Source organism: Macaca thibetana, chromosome 8 (assembly GCF_024542745.1).
Source record: "Macaca thibetana thibetana isolate TM-01 chromosome 8, ASM2454274v1, whole genome shotgun sequence".
NCBI classification, from domain to species: domain Eukaryota; kingdom Metazoa; phylum Chordata; class Mammalia; order Primates; family Cercopithecidae; genus Macaca; species Macaca thibetana.
In genome coordinates this window covers 92,618,587-92,635,847 of record NC_065585.1, presented here as the reverse complement: position 1 = coordinate 92,635,847, position 17,261 = coordinate 92,618,587, and the positions used below count along the sequence as shown (strand labels likewise).

General features: G+C 41.4%; 1 protein-coding gene across 3 annotated transcripts in view; it reads right to left on the bottom strand.

Annotated features, from left to right (window-relative positions):
• Window positions 1–14,273: 14,273 nt before the first annotated feature.
• The window catches only part of ST18 (ST18 C2H2C-type zinc finger transcription factor), a 122,258-nt gene continuing 119,270 nt past the window's right edge, over window positions 14,274–17,261 (bottom strand). For all 3 annotated transcript variants that reach the window (XM_050801790.1, XM_050801787.1, XM_050801788.1), the window contains one exon: window positions 14,274–16,753. In XM_050801790.1, coding sequence (XP_050657747.1) covers window positions 16,613–16,753 — 141 coding nt within the window. In that variant the 3' untranslated portion in view covers window positions 14,274–16,612. The remainder of the gene's footprint in view (window positions 16,754–17,261) is intronic.

Below are 17,261 nucleotides of genomic sequence, written 5' to 3'. Positions count from 1 at the left end.
GCTGCATTCTGCTTTGTGATATAGTGATGCGAAAGAAGGCTTCCTGGTGAAGGGAGTGCAGTTGAGGTGCATGCTGTGTGCACCACCCAGCTCTCTAGCTACCAGAGTGAAGCACTGAGTTCCCAGCTGCTGGGAGTATGGGTGACTGGCCTCTGGCAGCTGAGTCCCTTTCTAGAATCAAGCTGTCTTGGCCGGGTCGTATCCTCTTTCCTGGGCTGCTAGTCTAAGGACTCATCCATCTGGGATGGCTGGGTTTATAAAGGGCAAGTCCCCTTGCCTCAAAGTGAAACAGCTCTGCAAGGCTGTCTCAGTTCCAGAGCTTCCCCTAGCTCAGCCAAGATCTTGGTGGTGACTACATCTGGGTTCAACTCTTCCTTCTGCCCTATCCTGCTTTCTTCTCACTCCTTAAGACTTGATCCCAAGAGCATTTCCCCATTAAGTTTCCTCCATGCAAATTTCACCTCAGCATCTGTTTCCTGGGATCCCACCTTTTCCTCATTGTCAGCACTTGGCATGTGTCTGTGGAGGTACTGAGACTGTGTTGATTCAGCAGAAGAGAGGTTCCTGGTCCTACCTTTTAATCAAAGCTCAATATCAAAAAGGTATCCAGTCTAGCTCTTGTTCTCATGACATCTTTGAGTTGTTTAAAGGACTTATCTAGGAGACTGGGTCTTTTATTCTTAGGTGAAAATGCAACAAATATTGAATTAAATTAAACCTATGTTTCCTACGGTGGGAGAAACAGTTAAAGAAAGGTAAGAAACTCATCCGAGATCACACATAAAAGAACTAGATCTACAATTTAGTCCTTTCCACAGTAAGGACATCTTCCCATCCATATAGAGTCTGTGACTTAGAGTCTCTGATATTCTTTGTTCCAACTGAATCGTTATAGAAATTTAAAAAAGAAAAGAAGAAAAGGAGTTTATCTCTACATTGATGTTCATGTTTCAGGCTCGACTTTGTTGCTGAACTAAAATCCAGACATTCCTTGTCTCTCTGAAGCCTGGGCTCTTTTCTGGGTGTTCTCTAGCTATAGTTGGGAGAGTCAATTTGGACACAGAGTCATGAGTAATTCTGGATGTGCGTCCACAGTAGCTTTGGATTAAGAGCCCCCAGGTCTCCAGCAGGAATGTGCAGCCTCTGCCCTGCTAGGCGTCACTGTCTTGGGCACCCTTGGGGGTTTCAGGTCTCTGTGTCCAGCAGTGCAACTCCTTAGAGCTGTGAGATGGTGGCAAAAATGCAGAGTAAATTAAATAGGGCTCAGGCTTCTGTCTCCAGCATTGGACCCTGTCTTAGTTCATTTGTGTTGCTATAACAGAATATCTGAGATGGGGATATTTATAAAGAACAGAAACATATTTTCTCACAGTTCCAGAGGCTGGGAAGTCTAAGGTCAAGGTGCTGACAGGTTCAGTTGTCAGTGACAGCTGCTACCTGACTCCTCACACAGCACAAAAGCAAAAAGCTAGCTAGCCAGCTAGTTAAATGCTATGTGAAGCTTTTCTTAAAAGGACCTTACTCCGGTTAACTTGGTAGGAGTTCTCACCATCTAATCACCCTTTAAAGGCCTCACCTCTTAATATTCTCATATTGGCAACCCCTGAATTTTGGGAGGGACACATTCAAGCCATAGCCAACCCCAAATCTATGGTTTGAATTCCTGATGGACCTGCCATAGCCAGGAGAGTAAATGGCTGCAACACACCCAAAGTGGGGGTTATGGGCTAAATTGTGTCCCTCTGCAACCATATGTTGGAGCCTTCACCCACAGTATCTCAGAATGGGACTGTGTTTAGAGATAGGGTCTTTAAAGAGGTAATTGAAGTAAACTGAGGTAATGAAAGTGGGCCCTAATCCCATAGGACTGGTGTCCTTATAAGAAGAAAAGATTAGGATGTAGACACACAAGAAGGAAGACCATGTGAAGATAGGGGAAAAGACAACTGTCCACAAATCTACGAGCCAAGGAGAGAGACCTCAGAGTAAACCCAACCCGTTGACACCTTGATCTTGGACTTCCAGCCTCCAGACTGTGAAAAAAAAAAATTTCTGTTATTCAAGTCCCCCAGTGTGTGGTATTTGTTACGACAGCCCCAGCTGTCATACAATGGGTTAACATTAGGTGTATGCCAAGGAAGTAGCTTCCTGGAACTCATCATTTCCATCTTCTTCTCTGATAAGGCAGCATCACGTGTCCTGAAGGGAGGAGGTTACATCCACTTGACAGCTTCATGGGCCGGCTGTACAAGATGAATTCTCTCTGTGGTTCTGGGTGGGAAATGACTGAGGGAAGATGATCTTTCCTTCTGACTTTGGGCAGCTGCTCTGCAGATGACCCCTGAAGAAATTGCACACAGCGCAGTGATGTCTGCTTGGTAATCCTTGGGAGAAACACGACATGCCACACTATGGCTATATGTTATGCTTTTGCCTTATCACATCTTTGCATTCCCTAAAGGTAATAAAAGTAAACTTAGTATGGGAATTTTTAGAAGAAACCCAAACATTCTAGAGACAATTAAAGGACATTATAAAGAGAAATTTATATTAAGGACTACAAAATGGAAGAGTGAAAATCAATAGACTATACATCTATTAAGCAGGGCTTTTGACAAATTAAATCAGAGAATATGTCAGACTAATTTTCAAATAGAATACTGCATAGGGTTGGTTGAAAGAGAATTGTTATAACAAAAGAGATGGAAGAAAAATTACAGTGAGGTGCTGAAAGGTGATGAAACAAGGTCATTGTTGTTACTGTCTATGAAATACATGTAAATCCCCCCTTCCCATTTTAATGAATTACAATCCACAATCGTGTAAACCAATCCTTTCACTAAAGAGTTAAAATTTATTTATATGTGACATAAGCTTTCCTTGCACTGTGTGTCCTAAGCAAATCAGGTGTTTGAGGAATCAGTTACAGAAACAGCCTCAAAATCATGGAAGGACATTCAGAAAAATGTTATCCACTCTGGTAGGAAATGAGTTTTGAAATTAAGAGCATCATGGGAAATGTGTATAATTCAGTCATAGGAACAGGCTAAAAAAGGCTATTGAAAAGTTGATTTACTCATTGTTTGGTGCCAGATCCAAATGTAATTGCAGTGGAAAAATTAGCACTAGATTATTGCATAGCAGTTTTGAAAAACTGCGTCTTGGCCAATTTGTTTTTCTAAAGCAATGTAACATTAGCTAACATGAGTCAGGCTGTAATATTTTTCAGGCTCTGCCTACTTAGCGCCAAAAACCTTTAGATGAGAAGTGAAAACTGTATTCATATAGATGCAGATGTTTTTGGCTCTAAGACACAAATATTTCACTGAAGTACGTACGGTTTTTGCTAATATGAATTATAGTTTTTCAGAAGTTTCGGGTGGGAACAACAACAACCATTAGCTTGCTCAGTAGGTTTTTGTGAGGCTGCCTGTCCCCGCCTGGCCCTTCTGACATCGGCCAGGCGCTGACAGGCAGCCTCAATCAAGACAAGTGACTCAAGTGGTTACCGGGAGGCGGATCCGCCTAGTGTTTGGCCACACCCCATTGCTGCCCCGGGGCTGCTCCCCTAACCCTTGTGGAATCTCAACCCAGATCCTCCAGAAGTTTCTGAGACCAGGATTCTTGCCAATGTGAGAGTGGGAGGTGTTCCTAAGGAAAACTGGTCTGGGAAGAGTGGTGAGGGATTGGGAATATGGACGGACAAAGGGCCAGGCTAGGGGCTCACCCGACAGGGGAACACTGGGGACCCTGCAGCTCCCGCTTCCAAGCCTTGTGAGTCAGGGAGAGGGAGCTGGGGTAGAGGAGGGCGGTGTTCGGGGAGCGGGTGCAAACCCCCGGGCCCTGCCACCCTGGCGACACCACGGCAGCCTGACGGGTGCGTGCATCAGTGGTGTGCATCCCAGGCAGGGGTCACACCACTTTTAAAGGAATCCAGGGCGCCGAGACCCCAACCCCCCTGGCAGGGCTGAGAGGACCCTCCCGTCCCCTTCCCGGAGCAGCCTCCGCTGGGACTGCAGCTTCTTGCTCAGACTTCAGGACCGGCCCAGACCTCAGGGCCTCCTCTCCACTTCGCTCTTCTTATCCCTGATGATATACTTGAGCTCCTCTCTGGCTTCCTTTCCTGTCCACACATGTAAATTTTCACACTATCGGGGGTGGGGAGGTGGTGGGGGAGGGAAGAGTTTAACCGTGGTTACTGCAAATAGGAGGGAGGACGGGGGGTGGGGGGGGACTCCGACGTACCCCTCAGTGTGCCAGGCGAAGCATGTGTCACATTTCAAGCCTGAACTTATGTTTGAAACTATCCTGGATTATCTCCACTTTATGGCAGAAGCTGAGGCTACGTCTTAGCTCAGGGCTGCTGGGAAGTATCCGCCCAGATCCGACCGGACGGGGTCGGGGGAGTGCCTGCCAGGGCGCTGAGGGGAGGAGAGGTGGGCACAGACTCCAGCCTGGGGCGAGTCTGACCCAGATAAAGGGGCAGGTGGAAGAGGCTGGGGCTGAGTGCGGTTCCAGGAGGTTCCCAGGCTGTGGGGAGGCTGCAGCCAGTTTCAGGGGGGCGCTGCAGGCCGGGTGGCGGCAGCGGGGTGGCTTTGGCGCGTGGCCCCTGCGCTATGTGCGCCAGGGAGCCTTGGGGCTGGGGACGCTTCGAGGCCTCTCCGGACCCCACCCACCGAGAGGTTAAATACCTTTCTGCGCGCACCGTTGGCCAGCGGAGGGCTGGGGCTCAAACCCTACCCTTTTCGGCATACCCTGCTGAACTGAGTTCTCCACATTTTCTAGAACTTTATGTATTTCTGTATTTCACAGGAGAATTGAATTGGGGTCTAGACAAGTTCGCTGCTTTTTTTTTTTTTTTTTTTCCCCCTGAAAGACGATACGGTGAAAATGGAAAAAAAAATCCAGAGCTCGTGGTTATGTCACATGAGGCATTGCGTGATTTTTCAGGACACCGCAAGTATTTCTAAAACTGAAAAGCAGTGCCGCACTGAAGATTAATAGTGATCGCAGTTGATACAGAGTGTATAAATGAGATAAATACTACACAACTCTACTCTTTAAAAGTTGACCCCGTGTTCTCACACTTGTTATCATTCAAGAACCTTGAGCAGAACTGGGTCATATATTATTTTACATTTGGGAAAACAGGAATAGGGAGTATCTGGTGGCCTTTTCGATGTCACTCGCTAAGTCTTTCCTTCACTGACTCATTCACTCAGTTACTCTAACTCTGTGCCGGGGCCTCTCCCCATTCCTGAGAACAGTGAGGACCAGGGTAGAGATCTGGCCCTCCTGTAGCTCGTGTTTCAGTTCCACAGTCACACGCAAATTGTGAAATGTTTGGTGTATCTGAAATGCCAAACACATGGCCATCCTGTCGGTGGGGATGTCAGGCTCAGTGGGAGCGGAACCCACTGGGATGGGTGTCCAGGAAAACTGGGCCTTTTAGCCCCTTCTAGTTGAATCATATGGATAAGTGCATATCAAACTTTGGGCATATGTAATCCATTTAATGAGGGTCCAACAATTTCAAATGTCCATTTTTAGGAAGAAAAAAGACTGTTCACAATTTTAAAATAATACAACAAAAATAATACTTATAAAAATTATGAATTTAAAAATTGCAGTAAAAGGGATACCATAATTTGAAAAATGTTCATCCAATTCTACCCAGGATAAATAAGCCACAGGTTCAAGCTCCCCATGGACTTGGCTCACATCTCCTGGTGGAGAAAGTGAGATGTCGGCCCCTACATCCATTCTCTCTACCTACTGAGGAACAGAACTCCCAACACCAGTTCTTAGCTATGCACATTATTACCCAGAAGCAAAGACTTCCCTCGAGTTAGGCAAGGCCATGTGACTAACTCCAGCCAATGAAATGTAAGTACAAGCGGAATAGGTGGTGTCTAGGGTGACTGATTAACGGGATATGGCTGAGCTCTGGGGGTTCCAATTTTGCTCTTTGGTCTTTCCTCCTTCCATAGTGTAAGATGCAGGTGAAATGGCTGGAGCTCTAGCAGCCATCTTAGATGATGTGATAACTTTGTGGATGACAGGTTAATTGATTAGAAAGGTAGATGAAACTAAAGCCTCATTTTATTGCTTACCAGCTGACTTCTTTAGAGAGACAGAGAGAGAGAGAGAGAGAGAGAGAGAATTTCCTATCTTTTTAAAGTTACTCTTTCTGGGACTTTAATGTTGTCCAGATAAACCAAATCTAACACAATTAAAGTGCACTACTCTTTATTTCTATTAAATTGGGAAATCCTAACATCATTATAAGTCATTAAGATGAGAGCAATTGGTCAGTGGTTCTGACAGGAAGTTCTGGATCTGAATTGAAACTGGACCCAGAAATAATGCTGCAATTTCTTGCTCCTTACTAATTTCGATTATTCAAACGTCTTAAGGTGAGAAACACCTCACATTCAAACACTAGGAGATTAAGTGTGAACTTGAACAATAGCTCTAAGTGGAGTCCTAATTCTTTCCTTGGTTGTATCTGTCTCTGGAAGCATTTTGGAAACTATTTGGTCTTAGTGTCGTTTATATATAAATAATCTAATAATGAGTCATTGATTTCTTTCTTCAGTGAGCAAAGAAATAATTGAGTAATCAAGTACTGTGAAACATTGAGCTTCAGGTGATTGGACTGTTTGATTCATAATTTGTTTTATTCAAGGCACCCTACCATCTTGCTCTCAACATTAAAAGTTGTGACATTTTGGCTTTAAAGTTCAGGTTCAGTTTAGGTAAGATGCTGAATGTGTTTGAGATCGAAAACTGACAAAGCTCAATGAAATCTCAGAGACGGTTTTAAGTAACATTATCAGGGTAATGAGAAAATATTTTTATCTCATTCCTTATTCAAAAAAATGTTGGGGCCAGGCACGGTGCCTCACATCTGTTATTCCAGCACTTTGGGAGGCCAAAGAGGGAAGACCTCTTGAGGTCAGGAGTTCAAGACCAACCTGGTCAACAGAGGGAGACCCTGTCTCTACAAGTAAATAAATAACAAAAAATCTTGAATTGCACTTACACCTTCTCCTTTATTAGAGCGCATACTAATATGTGAAGAAGTAAACTCACTTACTAGTTCTTCACCAAGCATGTGTTCCCTCTCTTGATATATATACATATATATACATATGTATCTTCAGTGTCCCCTATTTCCTCCAACGCAGCATTAAGATCAGAAACATATTGCAGTGCCAGCTGCTGTCTGTGAACGAAGCAGTTTCTGGATGGGCATTCAAGTTTAGCCAGTTTTATTCCAATATTAATGCCCTTCCTTTTTTCACACTTAGCAGGTGTTTCAAATTAGTACTAACTAAGTGTAAATAATGGATCAAAAATAGTCATTAATTTAGCAAGAAATCTCACAGGCTTTGGGTAATAACTGCACAGGTCTCCCTCACTCACTTTGTGGCGGCATTTTATAGTGTGAGCAAGTGTGGGCTCCAAACTCACTAGGGTAGAGTTAAAATCCAAGCTCTGCCACTTAGGAGCTTTGTAATCCTGTCTTAAGGAATCTCTGTGTGCCACTAAAATGTATGTGTTGAAAACCTAATCCCCGAGGCGATGATATTAGGAGGTGGGGCCTGTGGGAAGTGATTAGGTCATGAGGGTTGAGCCTTCATGAATAGGATTAGTGCCTTTATAAAACACACCCCCGAAAGTTACCTTGATTTCTTCTGCTTTGTGCGGATGCAGCAAGAAGACAGCCATCTATGAGCCAGGAAGCAGGCCCTACCCCGCATTGATCTTGGTCTCCCCAGACTCAGAACCATGAGAAATAAATTTCTGTCATTTACAAGCCACCCAGCCAATGGTAGTTTGTTATAGGAGCTGACATGAAATAAAACCGTGCCTCAGTTTCCCCATCTATCATTGGTGAGAGTGTTAGTATCTGCCTTATGGGAATATGCTTCTTTAAGTTTAAATTTTTATGTTGGAATTCCCACCTCTCCATGTCACTTCAATAAATGTTTTGTGTGCTTGATTCATTTGTGTGCATCAGAAATATAATACAACAAAACAAGACAATGAAAACATAATCAACTTAAGCAATACGGCACAAAGAATATGAAAATACACTTGCTGAGATGAACTGCACCCCATTCACTGAATGTTAGGTAGCCTGCGTAAACCAACCCAAGCCATTGTATAGCTCATCTGTAATTCTCAAGGACCTAATGATAAATGGAATTTCTGTGAAAACTGTAATTAAATTCTCCTGAGTAGCTGGGACCACAGGCATGTGTCACCATATCCGATTAATTTTTGTATTTTTAGTAGAGATGGGGTTTCACCACGTTGCCCAGGCTGGTCTTGAATTCCTGGGCTCAAGTGATTCACCTGCCTCGGCCTCCCAAAGTGCTGGGATTACAGGCAACCGCCACCATGCCCATCCTATTCCAACCATTATGGTCATCTTGTGAATCAGAATTTGGTTATGTAGATGGGTAATTGTAAAAAAAAAAAAAAAAAAAAAAAAAAAAGCTAAAACGAGTAGGTTTTCAGGTTGCATCAGGTCAGGCACATTTGATACATTTGTGGATTTTAGAGTGTGATTTAGCCACTCTCTTTGTCTGATCATGTAAAAATTGTTATCCTTTTTAGATATTTTCTGTTTTGGTGTGTTTCTCCCTCACAAAAACGGAAAAAAAGCATTGTGATTTCTGAGCTGTAGGAAAGATAAAAACTAGGTTATTTCCTTGGCTTTTCTTTTTGAACACCTTGTTTCTTACAGAAAAAACGGTAAAGTAGCACTGTTTAATAGAAATGTGGGGAGAGCCACACATGTTATTATATATTTTCTAGCATTCCCTAGCATTCATACTGAAAATGAATAAAAAGAAAAGGGGAAATTCATTTTAAAACTAGACTTTATTTAACTCAATATATTCAACACATTTTTATTTCAATTTGTGGTCTTGAGCCATAATTCAGTGCTCTACAACTACTGTTTTAAGAAGTGCAGCCAGGCTGCGATGGAGAAACCAGTGGGGCAAGAGGCTAAAAGGAGACGTTGGAGGGAGGGAGAGCAGAACTCCCTCCACGTGATGGGGAGAAGGCTCCACTCAGTGCTGAGAAGAGGATGCATACAGCTGTGCCCACGCTACTGAGCCGCTTTATGAATCCTTTAAAAAAATCTCCTGATTATCATAACTCATAATTTACAGAATTGTTGTGAGAACTAAATAACATGTATAAAGCACTTGGGAAATTTCTGGTGAATATTAAATGCCTGATTGATGTTAAAACACACAGACACACCTTTATAAAAAGCTTCAGGGTGCCTTGCAGTGCCTGTGGGGACTTTGAACATTTCCAAGACCACATGTTAACTTCTGCTGCTGCCCTTGAGGAATTTGTATTGACATTTGACACTTTTAAAAACCTCATGTTATCAGGATGGATAAATTTTCTTATTTTCGTTTCTTCTCCTTTCCTCCATTCTTCCTTTCCTGGTTTTGTAGACTACGTACAGTTTTCCTGCTGATCTAGATGAATCTCTGGCGATGAAAAGGGTACATGGGAGAGATAAAAACATTCCCTTTTTTTTGTTGTTCATAGAAATATCCAAGAAAGTTGTTGAAAACATTTACAGTTACACTTACAGCTTTTCAATTATTCAAAATTGAAGGATTTATATGCATAATTACCAAAAAAGTGGGGCTATGGATGGAAGATACATTGGCGGGTGTATGTAGACATTACTTGGGTCTGTCAAATGCTGGCTGCCACAAAATACAACTGAAATAATCTATTGATAAAACAAAACTGAGTTTGCCTTGACAGAATCTTAACAGCATGTGAGGAAAGGGGGCTAGCAAGCATGGGGTATTTATGTGATTTGAGGGGACTGACTTAAGGAGGGCCCTTGAATGTGAGGGCATGATTAGGGTTGGGCAAGTTCACAACATAACAATTTAGGAGAAAGACACACAGCAAAGCCAAAGTTTCAATGTGAGTCTCAAAGAGTAAACAATCACTTGACATGAATGAATGTCCTGAGAAAGGGTATTTATTCTGAGAGTACATTGAGTAGTTCTGGTTTTATCTGGTTTGGGTAAATGGATTGTTAGGAAGTTCTTGGAACAGATAATGAAGATATTTTCCATTTTTTATCCCGGGCAAGAATTTCCTGGAATAGTAAATTCATGCTAATGGAGCCAATCCCATAGTAGAGGCTTGTCCATGCAGACATTGACCCGTGGCCCAGGCAAGAAGCCAGCGGCGTGGGTGTGGATGTTTTTGTCCTTGGGTCTTTGATGAGACACAGAATTTGAGCATTCTCTCTCATATTTTTGAAATTCAAGTATACTAGTCTCAGGGATCAATATTTACAAAGATTTCTGATAGTTAAAAGTTTGACCCTTTAAGAGCATTATTAAAGTGTGTCTTAATACATTTTGTGTTGTTATAAAGGAATACTGGAGGCTGGAAAATTTATAAAGACAAGAGGTTATTTGGCTCACGGCCCTCCAGACTGTACATGGAGCCCCATGCCAGCATCCACTCTGGTGAGGGTCTTAGGAAGCTCCCCTTCATGGGGAAAGTTGAAGGGGCCCTGGACTGTGCAGAGGTCACATGGTGGCAGAGGAAGCAGGGCAGAGTGAGGTACCCAGCTCTCCTTAACAACCAGCTCTCTCAGTGAATGGAATGATAACTCACTCCCTCCCCACCCCCATAGGGATATTAATCTATTCATGGGCAATTCATCTTCATGACCCAAACACCTCCCACTAGGCCCCACCTCCAACACTGGGGATTACATTTCCACATGAGGTTTCGGGAGTCAAATATCCAAACCAGAGCAGCACGACATATCCCCAAAGTGCCACTCGCACTTTCGAATATCAAACCCATAAATCTAACCCTGGATTTCACTTAAAACTGAACAAGGCTATCAGTTACAGAAGGCAGATGATTACATTTATATATGAGAATATACATCTAAGTGGAAAACTCTACTAAAACAGCAGCTGTTTCTGAAGAGCAGGGAACTTCACCTTCTATTTATGTTTTAAAAATTTAGTAGCTGGTAAAGTTCAGGACAAACTGTCTTTTTATTTCTCGGGGGCCAATTCAAAACTGTCAAGCATACACAAAGCGGCTAATGACAGAACAAAATATTTATACTGTTTTGCTCTAAGAACAATAAAAAAATGAGCAATTTACATTTTTCTTATTTTTGGCTATTTATTATAACCCATATTAAGATTTTTCAATCCCAATTCATCAAATACATTATTAGGATGTCACATTTTTTATGATACGCAAGAAAAATACATCATAAAGTGTGGTGTAAATGTGAAAATGATGCTTCTTTGAACAACTTTTCCTGGAATGGGCCCTGGCATATATCTTAACTGTTTCTTGCTGAATGACTGTGCACAGAGGCCAGTAAGGTGCTGGCCAGCACAGCAAGTATGGCTAAATGCAGTCGTGGCGGCCTGCAGAAGGGACAGGAACTTGCCTCTGGATCAGAGTTGAGTTGAATTCTGACCCTGGTACTTATCTCTGGGGCATCAAACAATGAGTAGAGTTTACTCTCTCTAACCCTTGGTTGTCTCTTAGTGTAATGTTGATCATAAAAATTCTGTTGCAGTGTGACTATGAAGCTTACAAGAGGGAATTCAGAGATGTACTCGTTACCGTAGTGTTAAGATTGAGGAATATTGGAATATGTCTGGATGCTGGCGTGCATCTCAATCTTACCTCGTTCTTATTTTCTGTCCTCCAGATGAAACTACATCAGACAGGTGATGAGACAGATCCTGTTGGTTAGAGCATCTAGGTCGAGAGGTCTACACGGGGCTCATTTACTTCTAAATGTGCAAGTCAGTGAGTCCTGCTATTGTCCTCATTAGAGAAGGACTATCCACAATAGAATTATTTTTGTAAAAATAGTGACAAAGGATTTGCCTTGCTTTAATCAAACACATCTGAGGTGGAATCCTGGCTTCATCATTTCCTAGTTTTACGGTCTTGAGCAAGTTACTAACTTTGCTAAACACCAGTTTCCTCATCAGTTTGGTGAGGAATTGTGCATGGTGATATTTGCTTGATACATTTTGTGAGATGAAGTATACAAAACATCATTGATTGTGTCTGACAGCGGGGATAGTTATCAGCCAATTAAATCTGCTTACTTTATAATTATCTGCTGAATAATGAGAGGAAATAGCAGGGCACTTTTCCCAGACCACAATAAAATGAATGTAATGTGTGAAAAGAGATGTAGAAAACATTAGTTTTTACAAATATTAATAAAATACTTATGTACCATAACAAGTTAATTTTTGAAACTTTTTCTAATGGGGTAAATCAAAAAATGATTCACCCCCTTCTTTTTATTCAGGTCCTTGGTTCCAGTAGAAGGGTTTTAGTCTTATGTCTGAAGGCCCCAGGACTTTTCATGGGATGGTAATGATAGTCTCTATACACTGGCCTGAAAATGATCACAGCAACACTCCTTACCAGTTTTTATTTGTACCATACCCCACATACACAGCATTGAACACAATTTTCTTGCCCTGATGTATGAAATGTTAATCGTCTGAATTGCTGGAACAAATTATCTGCAGTGAAAATCGGATCTTGTCATTCTCTGATTTTAAATTTTTCTTTCACATGTTGACGTCTGTGGAAGTTAGAACTCTTTAGCATGCCAGTCTACAATATGACCTCCTCCTCTTCCCACTCACCTGGGCTTTGGCCTCTCATCTTCTCACTTCTCACCAATTTTTCAGTGCTTTAAATATGTGAAGCTGCTGCCTTGATGATTGCCATACTTTTGCCCATGCTGTTGTCACTGCCTGCGGCACGTGTTCTCAAACTTGCCCTGCTGAATCGGAAGCAGTATTCTTCCTGGAATTCCAGGTTTGTTAGGTAACCCTCACATGGTTTCCACAGGAGCCTGTGTATACCCAAACCAAAATATTTCACTTATTTCATTGTCTCCCATGAGGTTGAACTCCCACGGGAGTAAGGAAGTGGGCCCGGCATAAACGCGTTCCAAGTAAACATCTTTTTGATGAATGGATGACTCTTAGTCACCATTTCCAGTAAGACTGGTGCTCTTCTTATGACGCATTGTTGACAGAGTTGTAGACACTACTCATTGATATAAAATCCTAATCAGAGGCCGGGCGTGGTGGCTCACGCCTGTAATCCCAGCACTTTGGGAGGCTGAGGAAGGTGGATCACCTGAGGTCTGGAGTTCAAGACCAGCCTGACCAAGATGGTGAAACCCCATCTCTACTAAATACAAAAAATTAGCTGGGCATGGTGGTGCATGCCTGTAATCCCAGCTACTTGGGAGCCTGAGGCAGGAGAATTGCTTGAACCCGGGAGGTGGAGGTTGCAATGAGCCGAGATTGTGCCATCGCATCCAGTCCGGGCAACAAGAGCGAAACTCTATCTCAGAAAAAAAAAAAAAACAAACGTTCCAATCAGAGCAAGATGCACATGCTTGGCTAAGGGTAAGCTAAGAGCCTGACTGAGCAGATTTGCATTTTGTGATCCATTTTATGCACGTCTTCAACATGTGAATGTGGTGACTAAATGAAAGCTATATTGTGCATTAATGGTTATGTTTTGGCTCCTGGTAAATGAAAGTCTCCCAAGTACAACTCTGACTTTCCTCTTTGGACCCAGACTTCCCTTCAGTCAATTTGGCTTCATTACATGTGTTAAATAGATTTTTTTTTTTAACCAGATCAAATGTAGGTGGAAACTTATTCTAGAGATGTATGAATCTGGGCAGAAACTGAAAAATTAAATTAGGATGACTATTTGACATTAGATAGAAAGAACACATAAGCAGAAGGCATGCTATCAAGAATTTATTATCATTTTTCTTTAATTCAAGTTTCTTTAATTTTAGCTTATATGAATCTAGAGATATACTCTGTATCCAAAGTAATTTTGGAATCAGGAGGGTGGGCCCTGTATCTTGCCACCTATTAGATCTGAATGAATTTGCTGCCACTCCTAGCAAAGGTCTTCCTTATGTCAAAGCATTCCCTGTTCTGGAGGTGAATGCCACATCAAAGGCAGGGACAGCTTGTCAACTGGCCAAAAGTCCTGTCCACTTTAAGGCAAGCAGACCAGCTGTCAGAACAGAAATGTCTCCGAATGACTGGCAGGCTCAAGTGCACTCTGGGGACCTCACCAGGGCTCGTTCTGGACAGTGGATTCCATGGGAAGGGGATACTAGTCTCTAGATAACAGCCTGAGAAAGATCACATCAAAACTCGTTATCAGTTTTTATTTCCTACCATACACCAAATGTACAGCACTGAACACAATTTTGTTGCTTTGATGTAAGAAATATTAAATGTTTGGAGAAACAGTATACAAACAAACTACCTCAAATAAAAAAATGCATACATCATTGCCTTTTTGTTGTTTACAAAAGACCAATTTACAGTATTGATCATTAACATAGTTGAAAAGAAAATAAATTCAGTGCACATTACAAAACACATCAAGTACAAAGTAGGCAAATAAATACAAACATACTTCACAAAACATCCTGCTCAAACTATGCCAACACAAATAAATTAACCTGAAGTCATAGTAAATCATAGTAATAAATATGTAGGTTGGTAAGAGATTTCTTTTAAATTAAATAAAATATATAACAAACTTGTTAAAATATTTAGCAAATTAAACGTTTGTCTTTGTAATAAGTGAACTCATTTGTATGCATCCATGAAGTACTGTATAGCAAAATGTTTGCGAGTACATAACTGTAATAGAAAATTTTGTTTGGTGTCCCATTTATAATAGACAGCACATATGGTAGCTCATTTTTAAAATTGATTTTTAAATAAACACCGTTTCTACCTAAGAACAGACAGTTCATCTTCACTAAACTAAGATTCAAGAGTTCAAATGAACTCCAAACCAAACATAAGCCTCACTTAATGCATAACAATGACCACAATTTCATGGGAGTGGAATTATTGTTGAGTATTGTTTTTCATTTGTGCAGGTAACAGTAATAACAGTGGAATATATCAAGCCTGTGAATGCCATCACGTTCCATCTAAATATCCATGAGGTTAATAAAAAATAAACACTTTCGTTTATAGCACAGAAAATTAAGCCCACACTAAGTTCATGTGTACATTTACACAGAGGCACGTCTGCACATGAAATGTGTGTGCACACCAAAAAGGCAGTTTAGCTGGTTGTCTATACCTTTTCCTTAAAAAAAATAAATATAAAAAAACTTTTGAAACAATGCTTAACTACTTTACAATCCCTGAAATAGACATTGCCTTTACTATAGCAACTATGAAACTCTGACCCATTCAGAAATTCAAGATTGTGGACTCAATTCAAAGTGTGGATGAGTGTGTGTGCGTGTGTGTGTGAGAATGCCTGTGTGTGTGAGTGTGTGTGTATATTTTGTAGTACTTGAAAGTCTATGGCAAGATTTCTATCAAATTGAATGTTGTCTTGTTTCCTATGGAGGGTGAGACCCAAGTTGCCAGTGTTTGAAGTAATCACTCAGATTGGAGTAACATTTCTTCATGTGTTACTATATTTTCCATTCCTTTCCAGTCAACCCAGTAAGATAAATGCTATTTCAGGGGATACGGTATCTACAAAATTTTTCATTTGGATGTGTTTGTATTTGCTAAGTACAAATATACACCAATATTGTCACTTGTATATTGTACCAACATATGGCAGGAAAGCCTGGCTGGTCACACCAAGTCTTATTTTTCATCTTGGGAAACGAGTTGCCAACGATCTGATATGACTTGAAAAACAAACAGACAAATCTGCATCACTAAAAAAGCTTATGTTTCTTTAAAACATTTCAAATAAATAATTCATATTAACGAAAACCGTCCAGCCAAGTCGAATACTTTGCTGATTGCTATGTTTAATTATTGCTAACAAATTCTGAGCAGGCTGTTTTCCAGCATCCTGTGCTTTTGTGAGTGCGGATTACCCACTAGTGGGCGCCATTTGTCTTCTTATTCCTTCTGTGCAGCTCACCTTACCACAAACTCATTTATAAATACAAAAACCAGTGAAAGGTGGGGGAAGAAGTGTGCAATAAAAATCAAACTCAACTATAGTGCAGTCCTTAGACAAGGATTTCCTTCACCCTTTCCTGTTTCCTCATTAAAACCCAGCAAGAAAGATGACTTGAGAATAGCATTTCTATTTAAATCCTATTGGAAAATAAATTAATAACACACTTGTAAAAATATGGCAGACTTCAAAATGCAGTTAAAAGATAAAAAACTCTTCGATTAGTAATAAATAAATTATAAAAATGTCACATTTATTTTACATATACTTTACAAAAAAAGAGTACAATGAGGAAATAAAAGAAAATCATATGAAAATAAATAAGATCTAATAATTGACTGCATTGCTTTTAATCCAAGAAGTTTATCATAGCTTTTCTTTCCTTTTTATATCAGCTGGGGAAAATAAAATTAGTGCAATGTTGCAATTGTAAATGCAGTACGGCAACCTCCACGCCTTAGCAGTACACGAACCACTAACAGATCCATCTGGAGTTTGCTGCTGTTGGTAATTTCTGTTGCCCGGCAGTGCTGTGATCCTACACATGGATACCCTTCACTGCCTGTTTGATACTTTCCAGTAGAGCTTTGCATTCCGGGGAATAGTCCCGTTCCAGATTGCTGTACATGTCTGTGAGTGTATTTACATATGCTTCAAAATTCTGCTCACTGATAGGTCCCTAAATGGAGACAAAACACATTGACCCAATCACAGTGGTTCAGGCTGAGGGAAAAGAAGGACCCAGTGACATCGAAGATCAGTGATCCGGGAGTCAGGAGGGAAGGCAAGGGTGCATATGGCTGCTGGAGTTGCAGGAGATGGAGAGAGATGGAGTGTGTGTGGGATTCATCTGTTCACTCTTAATTCGGGAGACGAATGTGACTGACTTGTACAGTATTTGGGGTTGATTTGGAGCGCATAAAGTATATGTCTGGCTGTGGACTCAGACTCCACAGAACTTTTCTACTTCTCTTGGGAGGCAGTCTCAGCCTTGACTGCACATGCCTTGCACAACAGAGGCTCCTGTTTGTGGAAGGTGAATATTTGTGAGGCTGGGAAGGGTTGCTTGTACTAAGTGGTGCCTTTAACAGCACTGGGCAGAAACTTAAGGTATTTAAGATTTGAGCAAGTTACTCAGTAACAGTTGTGATGGAAAATTTTCCTCCTCCATCCTCAGACCCTTTGAA